At 51.9% G+C, this 21767-nt stretch overlaps 1 protein-coding gene across 2 annotated transcripts in view; it reads right to left on the bottom strand.

The window, feature by feature from the left end:
• Positions 1 to 21767, bottom strand: part of SLC5A10 (solute carrier family 5 member 10) — an 83978-nt gene that overhangs the window by 57938 nt on the left and 4273 nt on the right. For both annotated transcript variants that reach the window (XM_038419092.2, XM_043493574.1), the window contains 5 exons: positions 21043 to 21147; positions 20344 to 20403; positions 19330 to 19434; positions 8016 to 8121; positions 5675 to 5755 (listed from right to left, as the gene is read on the bottom strand). In XM_038419092.2, coding sequence (XP_038275020.2) covers positions 5675 to 5755; positions 8016 to 8121; positions 19330 to 19434; positions 20344 to 20403; positions 21043 to 21147 — 457 coding nt within the window. The remainder of the gene's footprint in view (positions 1 to 5674; positions 5756 to 8015; positions 8122 to 19329; positions 19435 to 20343; positions 20404 to 21042; positions 21148 to 21767) is intronic.

Genomic DNA, 21767 nt, shown 5'->3' on the forward strand with positions numbered 1-21767 from the left:
GACCTAGCTAGCATGGGCTGTCCAAGCCCACCAGGCGTCCTGGGTAGGTACTCGAGTGGCTAGACCGTACTGCTATTGGGACAGGAGCTAGCTAGACCAAAGCTAGCGCAGGGATGTCTGGATGTGCTGCATTCACATCTCCGGCTGCAGCACAGATGTACCCTGAGAAATGGCATCTTCTCTCTGGAGCAGTTAATTCCCCGGGGTGAAAGTGACACCTGCGCAAAAGGCCTAGCTCCCCGCTCTCCTCAAATCATCCCCAGCCTGGGCAGCCACTCGCAAATGAACCCTATGTGATAAACCCCGCCCCTCAGCAGCCCGCTTTCAGCACCACCCCTCCACTCCCAGTCCCGCCAGCTTAAGCAGTGGCGACACTCATTGAGGCATAAGGATCTTGCGGAGCACCCAGCTGCCCGACAGCCCTGATGCCTGCAGCGCCGAGTAGTGCTACCATGCAGGAATCCAGGCTTGCTTCCTCGCAGCCGGTGGGAGACGGAGGCTAAATTCACCTTGCAGTTGCCCCACTGAAGGCAGAGGGACTACCCTGGCTAGCCGGGAGGGGATTTCGGCCGCGGATGCATGGGAAGGCAACATACTTGGCTTGCAAAAGGAGGAGGGAGGACGCCCCTCCCTTTCCTCGGCACTTCCTTCCAAGCCAATCTGTGCAGGAGCACGAACACCCCTGTCAGTGGCAGCTCCACATGAGAGCAGGCGCTGCAGGTGTGTTTGCATCCCATCCCCAGCACACGGCGTGGCACAGCGACCGTTACTCACACCCAAGAGGAGCTGCCAGATTCTCCTCTTGCCCAAGCCCATGCCAGGCCATGCCCCCGCTGGGCACAGACTCCCGCGCCGCAGCGGAGGGGGCAGAGGCGATGTAGCCGTCTGGGGGAAGGTTGAGGAAGCAGCCCCACTATGAAGGGCTGGGCGAACCCCAGGCCCGGATATCAGGGGCTGCTTCTAGCACAACCTGTGGTGTTTGGGGCTGAATTTATTTTAAAGCAATGGGCAGGGTGGAGGGAGCAGCTTGTCTCTGTCTCGCCTTCTGTTCCTCCTCTGCACTGCTGCTTTGTGAGAATCAGAGAGGGCCTGAACTGGAAGCCAGATCTAATACCCCACCTCCACCCCAGATCTGACCCCCCTCCTCCCCCGAGCTCTGACCGCCCAACTCTCAGCACCTTGGCATTAGCAGCAGGTTAGATTCGTGGGGTTACCAGATCGGTATGGGCCCTCCCACCGTCCCCTCACACTTCCTTTCTGTGCCCTTTGAAGGGGTTTATGGCAGGGCTGCCACCCTCATGACTAGCTAGTGTCCATAAGTCACAGCTGCTGGCAGCCGAGAGAATTAACAGTGCAGCCCATGGAAACCAAACGCCTTGGTAGTGCTCCTCTGGGCCCAGGCCAAAACTGGGGGCCAGGTGAAAGGCCTGGCCAGCTGCTGGGTCTGCCCCATGGAGCAGATAAGGAAGTAGATAAGGAAGTATTGTTCTCATTCCACAAGAACTAGGGGTAACCAAATGAAATAAATAGGCAGCAGGTTTAAAACAAATAAAAAGAAGTATTTCTTCACACAATGAACAGTCAACCTGTGGAACTGCTTGCCAGAGTAAGTTGTGAAGGCCAAGACCATAACAGGGCTCAAAAAAGAACTAGATAAATTCATGGAGGAAAGGTCGATCAATGGCTATTAGCCAGGATGGGCAGGGATGGTGTCCCTAGCCTCTGTTTGCCAGAAGCTGGGAATGAGCGACAGGGGATGGATCACTTGATGATGACCTGTTCTATCCATTCCTTCTGGGGCACCTAGCATTGGCCACTGTCAGAAGACAGGATACTGAACTAGTTGGACCTTTGGTCTGACCCAGTAGGGCCATTCTTATGTTCTTATGAGCCTTTCACACTCGAGCCTGCTGCGGATTTGTGTCCGAATCTTCAGACTCCTAAGCCGGATGCTCCCAAACACAAGCATCCTTGTTGGGAATTCGTTACTGAGAATTCACACTCTGGTAATGGCAGCCCCAAGCCCAGACTTTATTCATGGATTCCAAGGGCAGACGGACCCATTGCAATCCGTTGGTCTGACCTCCCGCAGGACACAGCCCAGAACTGCCCTGGGTTCCTGCTGGTTTGAGCATGAGCAGCTCTTGTATAAAAACATCCATCTGTCTACCTTCTCCTCTTCATCCCCACCCCCGGCTCCCTGCACGGGAGGGATACTGGGATGGGGCTTTCTCCCCCGCCCAGAAATGAGCCTGGCTAAACTCCGATCCAAACACCCCAGAATTGCACATTACTCCCCCCTCAGTGTCTTGCCATTTCAGTGCAGTTCCATGGCCATGCGAGATGGGGACTTCAGTAACTCAGGCAGAGCTTATGGACCCACTACAGGAGCGGATGGACGAGGTTCTACAGCCTGCAATGGGCAGGAGGGTCAGACTCTAGATGATCCTGATGGTCTCTTCTGCCCCAGAAGTCTGCAGTTTAGTCCTGGGACCCTCAATCCCAGACCACAGTCAGAGGGGCAGGTGGATGTTTTCCGAGCATTGTCTGAGGACTCGAGCCATCTCACACGCAAACACCACTTTGAAAACAGGCCCGTCGTATTGGGGAGAGGATCGCGTTTGTAAACTCTCCCTGTCCTTGTGAAAGGGAAAGTGGCTACACGCCCACACCTGGTTAATCCCGGTGCGGGTGAGCCAAAGACCTGGGCGGATGGGAAGCAACACTAAATGCTCTCTAATAAGTGTGGGCACTTAGCAAATGCTGAATCATAGTGGAAAGCAGGTAGATGCACTCAGGGCTCCGGGACCTGCAGTATTTCCAAAGGCAGCAGTTTGCATGCAGCAACGCTGGCATTTGCACACAAGGGAGGTGTGGACCAACAAAGGGATGTTGCAGTTTGGAAGGCCTGCTGAGAATTTGTCCCACAGCTGCCTCATTAATGCCCAATGAGTTCACACACCACGATTAACGTTTTTGTGGTGTATGCCAAAAGGAATCCGGGATTCAGGCTGTGATTTCAATGACATGCCCTGGTAACCATACCATGAGCCATAACAACAAGGTATGTGCGAGACAAGGACTGTTTGCATCAGTGCTGCAGGGGGTGAGCGTGCACACATTTGGGAGAGCCGGCCCAGGGCTAATGCTGGATAGGGGGATCCCAGCCCAGAGGCCTGGGTCGATCTGCTTCAGTTTACCCCATCTAGAACCGGGCTAACAACAGTGAGGTCGGGTTGCTAGCAGTTCCAAACAGTTTTTCAAAAATTGTTTGTTAATTGAAACATTTTAATTCAATTTCAAACTTTTTTTTTTTTATTTTTTACACATTTTTGCATTTTTTAAATAAAATTTGGGGGGGAATTAAACAAAATTGGGGGGGAGGAAATTCCAAAACCAAAAGTCATTTCAACCCCCAAAACTGAAATCTTTCTTTCTGAAAACGTCAAAACTTTTCATTTCAAGATTTTGGAATTGTTTTTAGGGAGGTTGGGTTTTATTTGATTTTTTTTTTTTTTTTTTTTTTTTTTACTGGAAATATTTGCGGAAATCGACCCAAGTTCACAAAATGTTTCAGTTGACTTGGATCTGCATGTTTCAACTGTCAAAAATTTCAGATGAAAACTGTTGCCCAGTTCTACTCCCAACTGTGTGATCATTGCTCAGTTTTTGTAGAACAGCCTGGTGGAGGTAGCTGTTTGTTATATGAACCCCGTACGAACCCGGTCTCTGTGCAATCACGTGGGTCATGTATTTCCCACCAGGATTTGGTGACTTGAGGCTATTCTTCAAAGTATCGTGCTGTTGAGTATTTCTGCAATGACAGCCCAGAATGAGTAGTCGGCAGGGACTGAACCTGTGACCTCTGATTTAAAAGCACAGGCCTCTACTGCTTGAGCTCAAGGAGCAGATATTTTGCACTTGGGTGGCAGTAGGGGATTCAACCCTGTATGCGTGATCTAGCCACTAAAGTGTGACAAAGAGGCATTTGGGAATGACAGCCTCACATGAGCGGACGGTGAACTGTAGCACACCTGTGTGCATGCCATTCCCAAACTTGCATTCCTGCACAGGGGCCAGATTAAAAAGCAATATCCATAGAGGATGTCCTGTTAAGCTGCCTGCTCCAAACCTGTGACAATACCCAGCATCAGGGGGTTGCCGTGTTAGTCTGTATCCACAAAAACAACGAGGAGTCCAGTGGCACCTTAAAGATTAGAAGAAGTGGGGAGGGTTTTACCCACGAAAGCTTATGCCCAAATAAATCTGCTAGTCTTTAAGGTGCCACCGAATGCCCAGCAGTATGCAAGGGCCTTTAGTTCTCTTTTCTCTGTGGCCCTCTTTTTGATCTGCACCTCCGTTAAGGTCAGGACAGTGGTTCTGATCCGGTTACTAGTTGGGGGGAATTGTCCTGCCCCTTTTTGTACAGTTGAAGCCTTGGCTGCTGTTTGCCTTTGGTTTGATTTCTGTCAATACATGGCATCAGAGACAGTGTCCTTCCCTCCCCCGCAAAGAATAGGTGCTGAGCTGTATGCGCGGCGGGGGGGAGGGAGGGGGCACCTCTGAAATCAGGCCAGTTACTTCGGCTCTGAGACTCTTCACCATGTTGTCACCCCCCCCACCCAGCATAGACGTACCTAACTTTGGAGTTAGGGTGTGTACACTCGAACGGCTATAGCAGCACAATGGCAGTGTTTCAGTGTAGACACTCACTACAGCCCCGGGCCGGGGTCTCCCAGCAGCGTAGACAATCCATCTCTCCGAGAGGCAGCAGATAGTTCAACACAAGAATTCTTCTGTCAACCTAGCGCTGTCTACGCCGTGGGTTGGGCAACAGAGCTTCGTCTCTTGGGGGGTGGATTTTTCACATCCCTAAGAGACGTAGTTGTGCCATTGTACGTTCCCGGTGTAGACCTGCTCTACCGGTAGACACCCAACTGTGAAAATTGTGCCTTAAGTCTTCGGCGCCTAAGTGCCAGGTCCCTAAAAGGAGGAGAATGAGACTTCCCTACCTCACAGGGGTGTTGTGAGGCTAAATTCACTGTGAGGAGCACCTGGAAATGCCTGTGAATGAAGTTAGAGGAAAGCCAGAGGAAGACCCTGAGGAAGGGAAGAGAGTGCCCAGTTCCCTGGCTACATGCACATGGAACGCAGACTCTCTCATGCCTTGGCTTTTGCTGTGCATGTTTCAGAGAAGATCAGAGGAAGCTGCATTCTGATGTGGGTGGATCCTTTCCGGGTATGCCCCAAATAACACCCGGGGAGTCAACAGTTGAGAATTACCTGGAGAAAAACTTGAAGTTCCACTTGATAGTCAATCACCTAACCAGCCTGTCATCCTATATCGATCACATGGATACCAGGAGCCTGTCACGTAGAACAATTAAACAAGAAGGGCACTAGGTGGGGAATTCACCCCAGTGCAGAGACCCAGCACGAACTCTCTGCAGCACTTAGACCCATAGGGCGTGCACACATAGGGATATGGCCACAGGGGAGCATAAGTGGTGCAGGCTTTTGCTAGCCGTCCGCAGAGCGGCGAAGCTCACCCTAAACGTCTGGGCATCCGACTCGCTCAGATCAGGTATTTTAATTTATTTTTAAGACTGCTCGAGTAACGCGAGGAAAGAGATTTCCTTGGAGGGGGTATATCTGTGTGGCTCCCTGGCCTTACCTGTTACAGCTAAGATGACAGCTCCGATTATCATGATGAGCGTCTGCAGAGTGTCAGTGTAGATCACAGCTGCCAGCCCACCTGCACGAGATGGGAACAAGATACAGGGGTCTCAATCGGCACCGGGCCAGGCTTTGTTGTAATATCAACAATAAACCCGAACCATTCACCTGGAGACGTGTCCGTCAGTTATTGATCCCTGCTAAGCAGGAGACCTGCATGGCAGGCCTGCAAGTGCTTCCACCAAGGTAAAACAGGAGGGCCAGCTCCGTTCACTGCTGTGCAACCAAGGGTTATGGGGCTGCCTATCTCCCCATGGGCTGGGGCCATGCATACTCCAGTTGCTGAGCAGGGTGCATAAGGGTGTTGCGCTCCCCCACAAGCATAGAGGATGGTGGAGAGGCGGCTGAGCGCCGGGCCTTGCCATCAGCACTGAGCAGGAGTCCAAAGTGCCTGGGATAAAAAGGAAGGGGAGAGATGGGGCGGGGCGGGATGGGTTCGTCTGGAAATAGGAGCTGAAGCGAGAGCGCCACGTTCTCATGCTCCTGCGCAGAAGGCCACGCCGCAGCCAGGCAGTGGCGCTCTCCTTAGCGCCAGAGCCAAGTCCCCGGCACCGATCTAGCCCACTCCTCTCTGCACTTCTACAGACAGCCCCCAGGGACGAAGACAGCCTCTTGCTCAATCATCTGGCCCATCCTCCTCTCCCAGTAAAGCAGGAATGTGCCCCCTGGATGACTGTCCTCTCTCTCAGGCAGGGACCAGCTTTGTGTTCTGGGTTTGTACAGCTCCTAGCACAATAGGGTCTCAGTCCATTAGAGCTTCTTAGAAAGGTCACAGAACGGGGCTGTCTGAACAGTAGCCATGATTAATAGATGTGTGTGCGTATCCAGGTCTGGGGCGCATAGGTGCTACGGGGATACAAATAAATAATTCCTTGGCGCTTTACCCTGTTTGTAATTAACTCAGCAACGGGGCTTCCTGCACTCGGCTGTGGACCCCATTCCAGCCAGCGCATGAGCCCTGCTAAGAAATGGATCCCTCACTTTTCTTCCTTTTATCCCATTGCCCCCAAGTCTCCCGTCTTGTACTCTCCAAGCAATTCCGTGCCCTCCCCAGGTGTTCTCACCCATCAGCTCCTGGCACTTTTAGCAGGTCCCCCATTAACCAACGTCTAGCCAAGCGCTGTGCACTTAGCCCTTCCACACCCTCTTTACCAAGCAACCACTTTATCCTTGTGGTTGATCTGAGCCTGCTCGCCTAGGGAGACGGGAATTTGGCCAATGGAGAGCAGTGGCTTAAAAAGGTAGCTGAGCTGTAGAAAAGGGTCTGAAGCTATTGACTCACATCTCATGGCAAAATTTCTGGGTTTCACATAACCCATAACATCCGATTCGATTACACGGATTTTAAGAGATGTTCTCCTGGTTCAATGGCTCAGTGACCCCACCCACTCTCTGAGCTCATAGAGTTAAATACCCAACACCAACATATGCTCTATGGACCAGAAAACATGCGGACACAATTTGTTTGGGACCAGAGAGTCACTGTGACATCCGAATAGAGCTTAGAGCAGGGGTGGACAAACTTTTTGGCCTGAGGGCCACATCGGGGTATGGAAATTGTATGGTGGGCCATGAATGCTCACGAAAGTGGGGGCTGGGGATGCGGGCTCTGGGATGGGGCCCAAAATGATGAGTTCAAGGTGCAGGAGGGGGCTCCGGATTGGGGTGCGGGGGGGTGAGGGCTCTGGGGGTGGGGCTGGGGATGAGTGGGGAAATCCCATTGGTCAGCCCACCAGTAAAACAAGGAGAACAGTGGTTACTACCTCCCCTCTGAGCATGAATGAGCTGAGATCGGCGTTCTTTGCAGCCGAAGAGCACGAAGGATTACGACACGCGGGGAAGTTGGTGGTGACGTGCGTTCGCTAAGGCCCTTCAGATAAGGGGTTGGACCCTCTTAGGATGGTCAGAGTGTGGGGATGTCACAATGGTGACCATTAATAATAGGCCCCGCCCCATGTGCGCACGTTTGCACCTGTTCATGTACACAAGAGAGAATCCAAGGCACATGCTGGAGAGGGCGGAAGTTACTGCACATTAGAACCTCACTCATGCAACCCTCTCCCCGATCGTCCTCCTGACTTCCCTGGGCCAGCGCACCTACAAAAAGGCTGCGCGGTCAGGAGTGCAGGCAGCGTCCGGAAGGGCAGCCGCAGAGGGCAGGGAATCCTGAGCCAACGAGCCGAGAGGTATTTCATGAGCTAGGGGTGGAACGTAAGCGCTGTGTGCCGAGCAGAGTGCCAGCCTCTGAGTCCTTCCTGCTCCAACACTTCACGGCTTACCAGCAATGGTGTAGAGAGCTGTGACCACCAGCATCAGGACGGTGGAGAGGTAGAGGTTCCAGCCCAGGCAAACTTGTACAAACAGGGCCCCCGAGTACAGATCTGTCTGCATGTGAAATAAAGAACACAGCGTTTGGGTGAGGCCCAGGGCTATGCCCTGCCCACACCCGGAGAGGTGGGAATGGGGACAATCTACCCAGAGCTAACCTGGGTACCACAGAGCTTAGCACCTTCTTCCATGCACCCAACTGGAGGGAAGTGCTTCCCCACATGGGCACTGCGTGACGTGAGCTGGAGGTCTCAGCCCGCTTCAGATGAGCACAGAACCACTGGCATTAACCAGGGGACTGACCTGCCCTTCCCACCCGAGTAGTGCCCTGCAGGGCTGAGCTGGGCAGGCAACACCAAGGGAAGCTCCAAATGCCACTTCCCCGCAGTGGGCCTCTTTGGAGAGAAATAGAGTAGGATAGTCATCAGGGCTGGCAACCCAGCCTCTCTCGCTCTCACACAGGAGTCTAATCCTTAACGAGGAGGCAGTGTGGTCTAGTGACTAGCGCACTTGCGTGGCACTCAGGACTCCTGGGTTCCAGTTCCCAGCTCTGGGGCTGGCCTGCTGGGGGCACCTTGGTCAAATCAGTTGACTGCTCTGTGCCTCAGTTTCCCCAGCTGTAAAATGAGGCTAATGATACCAACCGTCTGGAGGACAAGTGCGATAGAAAAGCTCGGGAATATTATTATCCCGCCAGGCGCTGGCGTGCCCCCATTCCCTTGAGAACAAAGGAGAGTTAAGGGTGGTCAGCAACTGCCAGGATCAGGCCTGTCACTAACCCATTTACTCCTCTTCCCTGCCCCACTTTTGACCCTACCGCTGAGAAGACAGATGGTCAGTGCAGAACTGGACCCAGCCAGATTCAGCATCTCCCCAGGGTATGTAACTCCTCACTAGCACACTCTCCTCCTCGCGCTACGTTCAGCCGAGGATCTCAAAGCACTCTAGAAACATTCACTCATTAAGCCTGACAGGCAGGTGAGCGCCAGAGGGGAAATTGAGGCAGGGCCCGGTCAAGTGACTCAGTCAAGGTCACGCAGCAAGTCAGCCAAGATTCAGGAGCAGAACCCGGGAGCCCTGACTCCCCCATGCCACTGCCTCACATCTTTGTTGTTTCAGGCTAAGGGCAGGTCATACTCTCAGAGCGGGATCTGTCCCCTGGTGCTCTGGAGAGAGGAGACTACCTTGGTGGGGTCACTAGCTCAGCTACCTCGGAACTAGAGACGCTAATTCCCAGTTATGCACAACTCCTGATAAGACGCACAAAGCCCCAACGCCTTGGAGTCTCTCACCTGTGGCACACCCATGCCTGGAAGACAGCGAGCTTGGTGCAGCACCAAGGGGAGGACGGACCAGGCGGACAAGAGGGGTGGGCTGCTCCCAGTCCCCGGGCCAGGCACTCAGTTCTGCCATGAAAGGCCATTAAGCTGCCTCATCTTTGCAACATCCACCAATCGGGCCGGTCCCAAAGAGAGGCCATGGTGGCTGGGGAGAGCCGGAGGCAGAGTAGAAGAGGGCACCGCCCCCAGGAGAAAAGGGAGCCCAGGAAACACACGGGAGTTGTTCTCCCCGCCGGTGGCAAGGTGCCGCAGAGGCTGTGCAGCATCTAGACTCCCCTATAAACCCTGAACCTAGAGATGGCTGGAGGGGAGCCCTCAAATCCAGAGCCAGCAGGAGCTTTGCGCCACAGCTCAGCTCTTCCCCTCAGTTCCTGTTTTCTGTCTACTCAGCAAACTCATCTGCCATCTCTACCACCCTTCGGCAGGCCCGCGGGCACACATGACATGTGCAGTAATGGGGGAGGGCCGGTCTATCCCTCTTTGCTTGACTGGATTTGTTCCCTTGGCAGCCGCTGCCACCTTTGAAAAGCCTGCCAAGCCATTTCCCAGATCCCCGCTCCCCACCAGCTGGGGTGGGACGCTGAACCTGTCTGAGCTTCGGGCCATCCCCAGTGGGGCGGTGGGCCACGAGCTGGGGCGCTCACATGGGCAAATGGCACCGGGGGGGCAGGGGGGGCATGAATCTCATGCCAAGCATACCACAGATAGGATCCACGCCAGGAGAGGAGCAAACAGGCTGAGTGCAAACACTAGAAGAATCACTAGGTCTATATTGCTATAGCACCTCTTATCCGAGGATCTCAGAGCCAACAATGAGCTCAACCCCCCCACAGAGCTAATTAAGGATTATACCCATTTGACAGATGGAGAAACTGAGGCACTCAGCGGCAATGAGTCTTGCTTGCAGTTGGGCAGCAAAGAGTAGCAAAGTGAGGGATCGAACCCAGCAACCCTGACTCCCAGTCCCCTGCTCTAGCCACCACACCAGATTTGCAGCCCCCAGGGTTGGGTGTATGCTGAGATCAGCCAAAGGAGCCATTCTAACACACACCGGCGGTTCTGCGAGCCCAGCTTCTGGAGCACAAGGAGGAGACGTTGCTATGAGATTGCAGCAAGATGCGTTGAGGAACCCCAGCCCTGCAGCTGTGCCGGAACACCTGGGAGAGGCCTGCCCACCCACATGGAGAGCTCTCTCCAGGGCACCGTCCAGCCGAGCCTTATTCGTCTGTGGCATCACAGCTGGTCAGAAGGCTGAACCATCACAAGTGGTTTCAGCGTCACCGACCCTGCACTTGGCTGGACTCACAGGGGACTTGGCCCAACTCTCTAGATACCCAGCGGCGACGGGAAAGGGAACACAGGGGACTGGCCCAGAGTTACACGGGTTCTGACGAACCACGTTGGGCTCAGCTCATTCCTAGTGTCACACTCTATTCGAATCACGCGGCTCCATGGGACTTGGACGGAAGGACCCAAACCAATGGCCACCCATGGAAGACTTCCCACTGCCCAGCGGAGAGCATGCATGGAAAGATAAGTGGGAGGTTAGTTAAAAATGTAGGGCCAGATCCTCAGCTAGTGCAAATCAGCCCAACTCCATGGACACCCATTTATCCCAGCTAAGGATCTCAGCCCTTTTCAGGTGAAAGTCAGCCTGGCTGGTGCAGGAGGTGTAGTTTATATCTCCTTGTGCCAGCCCCCAGTTAGTCAGGCCTCCAAAGCAGAGCCTTTCAGAGAGGTCATAGGAAGACCTGCTGACAAAGGGCGAGAGGTGGTTATTAGTAAGAGACCCTTTCCAGGATGAAACTTGGTCCCAGACCAGACTGGCCCTGGGAGGCAGCAAACAAGGGGCCAAGAGACCTGGCTTTTATTCCAGTCCCTGCTGGGTGACCTTGGGCAAGTGAGTTTCCCTGTGAGTACAACATGGATAACCACACTCGCTCACCCAGCCTGAGAAAGCACAGAGATCGATAGAGGAAAGGGCTAAATATAATAATTCATGTCCCAACCCCTTGCAAACTTTCTATAGCATTTTCCACAGCAGGATCTCAGCTTCTGGCCTGAGAGGGGCAGTGCCTTCTGTTTGGAGCAAGGGAAGGAGGAAGGAGAAGTTGTCCCAGAAATGCAAACAGGATGGTGGAAGGAGCAGGAAGAGCCACAAGCTCCGCAGGTCATGGGGGATTGTAGCACCTCTCGCTGCAATACAGAACCCGGATGCAGGAGTCATTCCTTCGCCAGCACGATCTCCAACATGCCTGCAGTATTTCAGTGGGAGCCGGACTTGCCCAACAGACATTACTGGAAGAGTCCCAGATCAACAAGGCCTTTAACTTGAAAAATTTAGGAGAGGAGGTGGTCTCGGTAAGACCCAGCCCCAGGGGATCTTCACGAATGCAGCCTGTGAATATTCTGCAAGCCGGTGGGACTCCTGCCAATTTAATCAGGAGGGTCCTGGCTACACATGGTGCTGGGGTGTAGTCCAATCCTCCTCAGCAAAGCGGGGCATCCACGTTCTCCATGGGATTAGCGGCTGGGTTGTGTGGATGGAACCGAGGGCAAGATCTAGCTCATCAAGCTCAAGGCCAAGGCTTCTCCGAGGGCGAGATGCAAACCGCAGCCACGTGGGCCCAGCCTCACACTGGGTGACAAGAATGAACCAGACCTGTCTGACATTCCCGGGAGTCAGCTAGCCAGGACTAGAGAACAACGCGTGTCCCTCCCTTATCTCCCAAACAGTGTCCACAACACGTTCTCCCGAGCTGCATGGAATCAGCCCCCTGGCTAGACCTGCCAGGCTTCATCCCTGCTGGAGATATGTGAGCTGCTGCTGGTCTCGGTGCCTAAGACACAGATCCAGCACCGGTGCCCAGCCCAAGCAATTGGGCTCTGCATTGCGTATCTCTCTCTGCAGCATCCCAAGGACATGGGGGTAAGCAAGAAGGAATCCTCCTACCAGTCTGCCAAGGAGTCCCTCCATGGCCATTACTGCAGCCTTCTACAGCAGCCAAGAGCCTCAGGGAGGGGAACCAGGATTGTCCCCTAACTGAACAAATATTTGACTCTAACGAACAGCTGTGAGGTTCGTAACTAATGACCGTATGATGTAATGCCCAGGCTGGGGCCAGAACTTCTGCTAACGTCTACCGAGCTGTGCTGGAGTCAATCACACTCTGCTGAGTTACACCAAACGAGGCTGTGGCCCATTCATGGTCGGTGTTTTAGTTAATGTTCTAGCTAGGTTATAAATTTGCCTCAACTCCATTTTGGCCAGGCCATCTCTAAAGGAGAGGCCAGGTTAGTACCTAGGTTTCCATTAAGATCTTGGATTCTCTGCTGAGGCTGGCAAGGTGGGTGGCACTGAATACTGGCTGTGCTTGATGTGGGCACCTTTCCACAGAGAACACATGACCAAAGCCGCAACTAAGTCCTAATAGGACTTTGGGTCAGCTATCTTATCCAGCCCCCCAGGAATGGCACCAGATGCCAGCATCATCTCCTGGACTAGGCAATTCCACTGCAATGGTCAGAGATCAGCAGAAATTCACCAATAATAAATAACAATACCCAGGGCTGTGCTCCACCCTGAGACTCTAAGGAGGGGAAGATACCAGTCACACTCCCTAAGCTACTAGTCCCAGCACAAGGTATTATTAATTTAGAGGGTCATTCTCCATTGGTAAGAGCATGAAGAACCATCAGCTTCCGCCAACCACAGTTGCATCCCAGCATGAAGCTGGGATTACAGGGGCCATTGTCCGTCATGTTCCCTGGAGCTCCCAATGTTCTTCTCCAGAATGATTTACCGTCTTTCATGTCCGCACTTGCCAGCTTCTAAGCTGCCATTCCTGGGAGTGACCCCACCCCAGCAAGCCTCCACTTTGCCCCCTCGCCCGACTGGTAGGATCCAGCCTTGGAGAGCAGATTTCATAACTGCTCCTCCTGGGTTCCTTAAGGTCTCACAGTGTTTGCTGCCAGCTACACTTGGGGCAAATGCCTTTAATTCCTGGCTCTGAAGAGGCCATGGCATCTCTGCCTGCTTTGTAATTTTGCTAGCGTAGCAAACAATGAGAGAACATGTGACTGTTAATAAGACGTCCCAAAGACAAAAACAAGCTCATTAAAAGCAAGCCTGAACCATTCACAAGACAAGTCAATTCCATTGTAAAAGCAGGGCAAAGCCTTTGAAGTCAGGCCCTACGGCCTTGGCAGGAGGCTTGCCCTTCCCTGCACCCATGAGTGACCTCACTTGGAAGCTGGCTCTTACCCAATGCCGTCAGCGCTGCACAAGAGAGAAATCAGGCGCAAGGCAGGATTTGGATTTAATGGGGTAAACCCCGTGGCCCTGGTGAAGCCAGGATGTCGCTGGAATGCGGCAGCCAGGGACCATACATGATCTTTAAAGCAGGCCGATACCCACAGTGTGCTGCCCAGCCCAGATAGGGTGCTCCAGTATATTCTTATAGGATGCCATCTACTAGCTGGGGACAAAGACCCCTGAGAAGCCCATCCTGAGTGCCTGAAGTCTAACACCCCACTTGAGTTGGCAGTAGGATTTGAACCTGCCACACTTCAGCACGAAAAGCATCAGCTTCTACTGCTTGAGCTAAAAGACAATCCCTTGGATGATGAAGTAGTAGCAGCCTTATATATCTCTTAGGTCAGTGGTGTTCAACCTCATTTGTGGACCCCTAAAAAGTTTCAAATGGAGGTGCAGCCCCCTTTGGAAATCTTAGAGATAGTCTGCGTACCCCTAGGGATCCATGGACCGCAGGTTGAAAACCACTGTCTTTGGTGGACCAGCCACTAGGGGGAGACAAAGACGCACTCTTAGTGGGCATGACACTGGTTTTGACAGCAGCACTCAGCAGGGCTCACTTCCCCACACAGATGCTGTGTCAGAACAAGAGCTGTGCGCCCATATGCGGTAGGTACAAGAGCACGAGGGGATGTTTTGTTGGGAAAAGGGCGTGCTGGGGACACCGCTTCTCAACTTTGTGGTGCAGGGTATTCCAGACGTATGCACGAGAACAGCACGTGCTAGCTAGGAAAATCGCTATAGAGCTATTGACCTTCATGTTCAGGGCACCAGCTAGGGCAGGAAGAAATTTCCCCCATGGGATAGAATTGCTTAGCTGGGTGCATTGTAGGTTCGCGCTTTCCTCTAAAGCATCCCGCAGCAGTCCATGTAGGAGGCAGGACAATGGGTCAGTTTGTCCCTGTGTGCCTGCAAACATTCATCCCAACATATGGCTGGCAACAACTATCGGATCCAAATGCACCAGAAATGGAGCAAGTGTAATGGGCAGGATTGAACTTGGGACCTCTGGAGCTTAGTGCATGAGCCTCTACTACATGGCTGTTAGCTAAGGCTGTAGAGCAGACTCATTAATTTCTCTCTCTAAGTGGTCTTGGGGCCACTAGACAGGACAGAACCTCACACCCAGGAGGTGGGTGGGTTATACAAGCAGCCAATGTAATCTCCTGGTCTAGGTGAGTGTCTTTACAAGTGCATTCTGAGTGAGTCAGAGACCAGCTGAGACTCACCAGTAATCACAATGCACAACTGTGGTGGAATGGAGGAACAGTAAATCTTTGAGGAGCTACAGCTTTAGCAAAGAAGAGACAGGATGGGGAGCGACTCTCAGGGCTTGAGACACTAAGCCCAGGCGTGGAGAGAAACACCAAAACAACAGCAAAGGTTTCAAGACACACGGATATAATCTGTGCCCGGCAGGGAGAACCCAATGAGTGACTTGAAGGTGCAAAGTTCATCTTCTTTGGAATCCTCCAGCCTGGGCTATATCCCAGTCTTACAAGCCGAAGTACCTCCTGTATTTTCAAGTGGCCCTCAGAGTTTGCTGTCTCCCCACCACAGCTCTGAAACAGTCCACACATTTTCAAACTCAGGGTGTGATCCCTCACAATACATGTGCAGCTGTGGGCCACTCTGCAGAACTGTCAGGTCCCAAACTATGGTCGTCCCATTCCCCCCCTCCCGCCGCCACCCCACCCCCGGGCACAAGGAAAACATATGTTCAGCCCAAGGAAACAGTACACCTGGAGATCTGCCTGACAGGTCACAACAGGACTTGAAGTGCTCGGCTCCCATGGCAAACGAGTCCTTCCAAAGCTATCACACATCTGCCCAATTCAAGAACTTCGGCATGTGGAGCCAGTTCTCGCTGGGATGTGCAGTGGGCTAGCACACGAACCTCTCATCCCTCCAGGCCAGGACTCCCTACCAAAGGACTGTCTGTTATCATGAATATATCCAGCTTATGCTCAAATAAATTTGTTAGTCTCTAAGGTGCCACAAGTATTCCTTTTCTTTTTGCGAATACAGACTAACACAGTTGCTACTCTGAAACATATCCAGCTCAGCTATCAGTCTGCCTAGAGCAGCGGTCCACAAACTTTTGAGGGTTGCGCCCCTGTCTGCGCCTCCTCACCCCTGCCCCCCACCAGGAGCTGGAAGAGAAGAGTAAGGGGGCTGCATCTGGGGGTGGGGCCAAGCCTGGGGTTCCTGGAAGCAAATCCAGGGACTGAGCCTTTTTGGAGGAAAGCCGTGGCAGTATTGGGAAATGCCACACAGGCAGAAGTGGGGCAGCAGTCACCACCCAGCTCAGAGTGGCAGAACATACAGAGCTAGGGTTGCCAGTTTTGGGTGGACATATCTCTGGAGGTTTCATCACATGACAACATTTTAATTAAAGATTAATCTTTAATGCCTGGAGACTCCAGGACAAGCCTGGAGGGTTGGCAACACTACACAGAGCGGGCACAAGCGTGAACTGGTTGTGAGCACCCTCTGGTGGGGCAATAGCTACATTTCATCAGTAACATCCCTTGGTACAGTGCTTCACAGATCCCGCAAGGCTGTGTTACCACTAGCAAGTTGCTTCTTGTTTCACCTGTACATATGCCAAGACCTCGTCAGATCCAGGCATTAGATCATCCAATCTCTATCACAGCAGGTCATGCAGGATTGTCCCCCTAGAGCAGTGGTTCCCAAACTTTAACAACCTGTGAACCCCTTTCACTAAAATGTCAAGTCTCGCGAACTCCCTCCTAAAAATGAATATTTCCAGGGATTTTCTCCTTTCCCAGAGTATAAATTATAAAAGCAGTGATCTTGAAAATATAACATTTGTTTTTATGACATGCTTATTATTAATCTTTACAGTATTTTCATTACATTATGAAAAGTGCAACACTCTTCCAAGATCTCACTTTCGTAGCTTGTATCACTTGGAATAAGCCTGTTATAAGACAAGGCTCCTATGTTTCATCAAGGAGCATCAGATGTGAAACAGCATGAAGGGAGTTAAGAACCCAACTCACAGAGTTCCTCCTACACAAATGTTCAGGTCTTGAGCAGTCCAGGCAAATAACGCACGTTACAACAAAGCTTAAACTTGTTGTTCATAATAATTTAAAAAAACCAACACTAGTTGCCTATTTAATTTTTAAAACAGCAAAAAAATATCCACCTCCCTTTCCAGTTCTTATAAAGAGTCTTCAAGTTTAAATCTCCTCAGTGTGATAGATATGCTTGCTTTGATCTGCTTAGTTCTTGGAAGTCCAGGGGCTCCGGGCTGCCGGCCCCGGGCTGCCCGCAGTCCCTAGGGACAGCTCTGTCCACCGTTAGAGACTTTCATCCCTGAGAACCCCCTGTAACGTTTTGTGAACCCCAGTTTGGGAACCACTGCCCTACAGCACATTTCTTCCTCCATTCTGCACCTCGGCTATTTGTTTCCTCTCTGGGGGGTGCAGGATGGATTTGGCTCAGATCTGGGTCCCCCCTCACTGCCTGCAGTCCCAGGTCACTCTGCAGTAGGGTTGCCAACCTTCCAGGATCAACCTGGAGTCTCCAGGAATGAAAGATTATGTCATGGGATGAAACCTCCAGGTATACAGCCAACCAAAAGAGGCAACTCTACTCTGCACCTTGGGCCTGGCCCCTGGGTGCAATGCTCCAGGCTGGTGTCATCGGATTACAGGTCAATTTACACCCAAGAAACTCACAATACATCAAGCAGCCCAGGAGGATGAAGAGAGGAAGTTCTGTGTGGGTTTAGAAACCTCTAGAAACCCTGAATAAGGTCAGGACTCAGCTTTACCCACCCTGTGGGAATCAGACACTTCCTGCAGGTGTTTGGTCCATCCAGTGGAATGCAATAAAGCTCCTTCTCCCTGCAACTCAATTTTATGGGATGATTTCAAAACCCCAGGGCAAGGATCTTGCTCTTAATTAAACTCTACAGGTCTTTAGATTAATTCCCATTGAGCCCTGTTGGTTTCTTCCCTACTACATTTGACATTCACAGCTACATTTTTCTACCAGATGAGCAGGAAGCATCACTGCTTGAGAAGTGACAGGCAAGGGAGAGGGGGATTCAGTTCCCCAGTCCCATTTCCCTCTTTGCTGAGGCTGCCAAGAATGGGCAAGTTAGCACTGAGCATGTTGTGGGTTCGGCATCCTGATCTCTATCCGTCAGTCTCTCCACAGCATCACAAATGTGCCTCTCATTTGGAAGACAAAGTATCCTAGTTATTAGCACTGAGCATCTTCTAAGGGCTGGTCATCACTACAGCACTAGGTCAAAGTATGACGCGAGTGTTGCCCCAACCCAAATTCTGTCCACACACAAAAATCTCTAAACTCATGTTAAGTGGTGCTTTGAGCTCAAGCTAGCTGGCCCATGAGGATGGATTGAAGCTCAGAGTGCGTCTGACTCAAGATTAGTGGTCCCCAAACTGTGGCACATGTCCTGCTGGGGGCACGTGAGACATCTCTGGGAGGTATGCGGGAGGAATTGTGTAATGGTGGATTTATTATTTTATTTATTGTATTTTCATAATAGGCGACTCAAGACGATGCTTTACAATTCTGTGGGAATTTGTTATACAAAATACGGTAGTTAATTTACTTCAGGATGTACCAATGAGAACACAGAGACACACAGACACTGACATATGGAGCCCTCCCTTCCAACCACCGTATAGCGCAGGTTCAGGGGCCCAGCACCCGTCCAATCTGAGTTCAGAACTTAGGGAGCGAGGTTCGATAATATACACAGCACACTATCACTATATCTGTACGTACCTAACAGTGAAATATGGACCAATGGCTCAAGACAGGAAGTGTGAAGAAGAACAAACAAAGTATCAGCGATGAAAGGGGTAGGGGTACGGGGCAGCTGGTAGATTTGGAAGGCAGGACACAACAAGAAACGTTTGGGAACTTCTGCTCTAGAGCTAGTGATGCAGTGGGGACACAGCAGCTTGAGGTAGAACTCCTCAGCCGCTAACCCAATCATTCTGCTCACCCCATCACTCAGTGTAGCCAGAGGAGTGTGGTGCCAGTGTAGTTACTCCCATTCCAGCTGGGCTCGCTTCAGTGCAGTAACTCAAATGGAGCACTTCAGTGTAGCCACTCACTTAGTGACGAGAGCAGTTCTCCCAGCAGTTAACGTGTCTCTCCGAGATGCAGTAGCTAGGTCCACAAAAGAATTCTTCTGTCAACCTAGCACTGTCTACATCAGCTTGGTCAACTTAACTTTTTAGTGTAGACGGGCCTAACTGTTGGCGTACAGACAACCCCTCACTGATTCCCAACTCTTCTAACTCCTGCGTGTTCAGCTCTGCGTCCTATATGACCTCCAACAGCTGCTTTTATAGCATCCCCGGGGCTCCCTCCCAGAGCCCTGCTCTCCCTCAGAGGCCTGAGTACAGAGTTAACTCTCTACTGGCTGGAAATCAAATCCCTAAACACCATCACAGCAGCCAAGCCCCTCCTGGACAGGTTTGATTGTTTGCATGGCTTTTGCCCAGGTGTTCAGTGACAGAGAGCACCAGACAGATGCCTTCTAGGACACCCAGTGTTTCAGAGCCGTCAGTGCAATACAGAGTCCTGGCTACTCACCGATATTTTGGTGAAGACAGAGAGCAGGAGTGACAGGGCTGAGAGGTACATCCGGATTCTCTCCCCTCCAAACCGTCTCTGGAGATACTCTGGCATGGTGACAATCTGAGAGGTAGAGATGCAGGTATGCCCCACGGTCACTGCATGGCATGGCAGCCCCCTGCCAAAGGCAGCTGCAGCCCAAGTCAGAATGGGGAAACACCAGCCTGGCTAATGGGAGCTCTGTGCCTGAGGGACCTAGTGACACCTCCCTTTGCCCAACGAGCCCAGGAATGGCTGCACTCCCTCTTAACCCAGGGTGGGATGGGGAAGGGGGCTTTGTGGGGAGCCTAGCAGCCTCAGGCAAACACAGCTTTCACCTCCACAAAAGACATGCCACCCAGCACGCAGGCACACGCTGCACTCCAAAGGACACCAGCAGGCAGGCTATGGGGCTAGGAGTGGGGCTTGGTGCCAGGCAGGGAGGGAGATACCTAGGACCCATCCCTCTGTTTTCTCATAGGGCCCTACACAAAGCCAGTCTATCTAGGGTCTTGTACCCCTTGCCAAAGCTATAAAAGCCCCTCAGCCTCTAAGATCCTGAAATTAACCAATGAGTCTAGGAACTGAGCTCGGCTTACGAGTGGGAGGCCTGATTTCACTGCAGGCATCGTGGCACCACCACAGAGTCATTGTTAGTATCAATATAATCAGAAATAGGAACATGGTTAATATCACCACCTCAGTGAGGAATCACCGTTTGCACATAAGGAACCATGCCACATGTGCGCACGCACATACCCCTCTGCTCTCTCCTGGGTGGAATCAGAACTGCCCAGGTATGTGTCGTGGACCCCATCCTGCAGGCTGGTGGGGTCTATTTCACACAGGTTCAGGCAAAGACAGCAGAGTTCACCCAGGGTTAGGGTTTCCTCAGGGCAGGATCTGTGTCGCAGCCAGCCAGTGACAGTCCCACTATCATAGCCGTTACCAGATACTGTCCGGCTGTGTCTGGTAGACTCTGACTGTACTTACCCCCGAGGAGATGTAGACTGGTACAAACACCCAGGCCAACACCAGCAGGACATAAGTAGCCTACAGAGAAGCAGGGGCACAGCACAGTCTGATAAATCACTATTCTGTCCGCAGCAGGGTGTCCAGCTTCATATTAGCAACATCACTGGGTCCCATGCAGGAGGCCCGAGCTGGGCCCAGCCCTGCCCTGAGATGCACACTCTGATCGACATGGGCTCCGTGGAACATGGGTGTGTCTGAGGGTGGGATACAGAACTCCTCTATGGACACTCCCCATCTCAGGGCTTAGCACCTGGCATTGCTGACTCCCTAGATGACCAGAGATTTCATGTTAACACCTTACGTTAATGCAGAGCCCAACCCCCTTCTGGAAAAATGCTTGGAAAACCAGGGAGCCTGTTTCTGGTCTATCAATTTGCCGTAACATCCCCAGTCGGGACATCTTCAGGGGTTGGACTTGGGATCTCTGGATCTGGAAGCATGAGCTCCTAGGGGATGAACTAAAGCACCAGGTACATCAGCAGGCTCCTAAACATCTATATGTGGCCGCGCCTATAATGGGATACAGAGAGCTTAGCATGGGTTACGCACATTTTCCCATCAGCCCTAATGGGGTTATGTCCATGCCCCATTAGATGGGTAAGGCTTTGTGTGTCCCTGCTGGCTCCAGTGACTGATTAATAAGGCAAAGTGACTCACATTCCATTCAAAGCCAGCGACAGCAATTCCCCCAGCAGCTCCAGTCCCAGCCAGTCCAATAAAGAGCCCTGATCCTTCACTGCTGGCAAAGAGGGAGGCTCCAATCTGCAAGCCAAAAGCAAGGAGGTGCCGTTAGCAGGCACAGCTTAGCTAGGCAACAACATCTTTGCTATGTATCCCATAGGGCTAGCCTTCTTGCTTGCTTATATATCTTCTCTTATGGGCTTGATTGTTTGTTTTAATAGATTTATGGATTTGGGCTAGAGCATTTTTGGCCATTCCGCAAGGACCCTATGGGCCACACTCTGTATGTTGAGCTAAAGCAAGTTAGCATACATGTGTTCGCGGCCTTTAGCCTAGGTCAGTGAGGATGAGTTAAAGCAAGTTAGACTTCTGGCATAGATAGATGGCTACCTAAGTTATGGCCTCTTTAAGCTCAGCAAGTACACCGCAAAGAATGTGGAAATAACCAGTAAGGTCAGAAATGAGAGATGTGAGGATGAGCTAATGGTCATTAATAGGTATGAACATGCCAGCCTAGAGTGTAAGCGATATTTTGTGTGTGAGGAAATTAAGTTTGGACACAGAAGGTGGGCACATAGTGGTCAGGCTCAATAAGACAGGCAAACCACCATGTTAATTAGTTGGTTAGTTTTAGCTTCTATAGTCTTTCAGCTCTCTAACTTCTCCTTAGTTCTGCACCTCCCAATCAAGAATTGAGGAAC

The sequence above is a fragment of the Dermochelys coriacea genome, chromosome 10 (assembly GCF_009764565.3).
Source record: "Dermochelys coriacea isolate rDerCor1 chromosome 10, rDerCor1.pri.v4, whole genome shotgun sequence".
Taxonomy (NCBI): Eukaryota; Metazoa; Chordata; order Testudines; family Dermochelyidae; genus Dermochelys; species Dermochelys coriacea.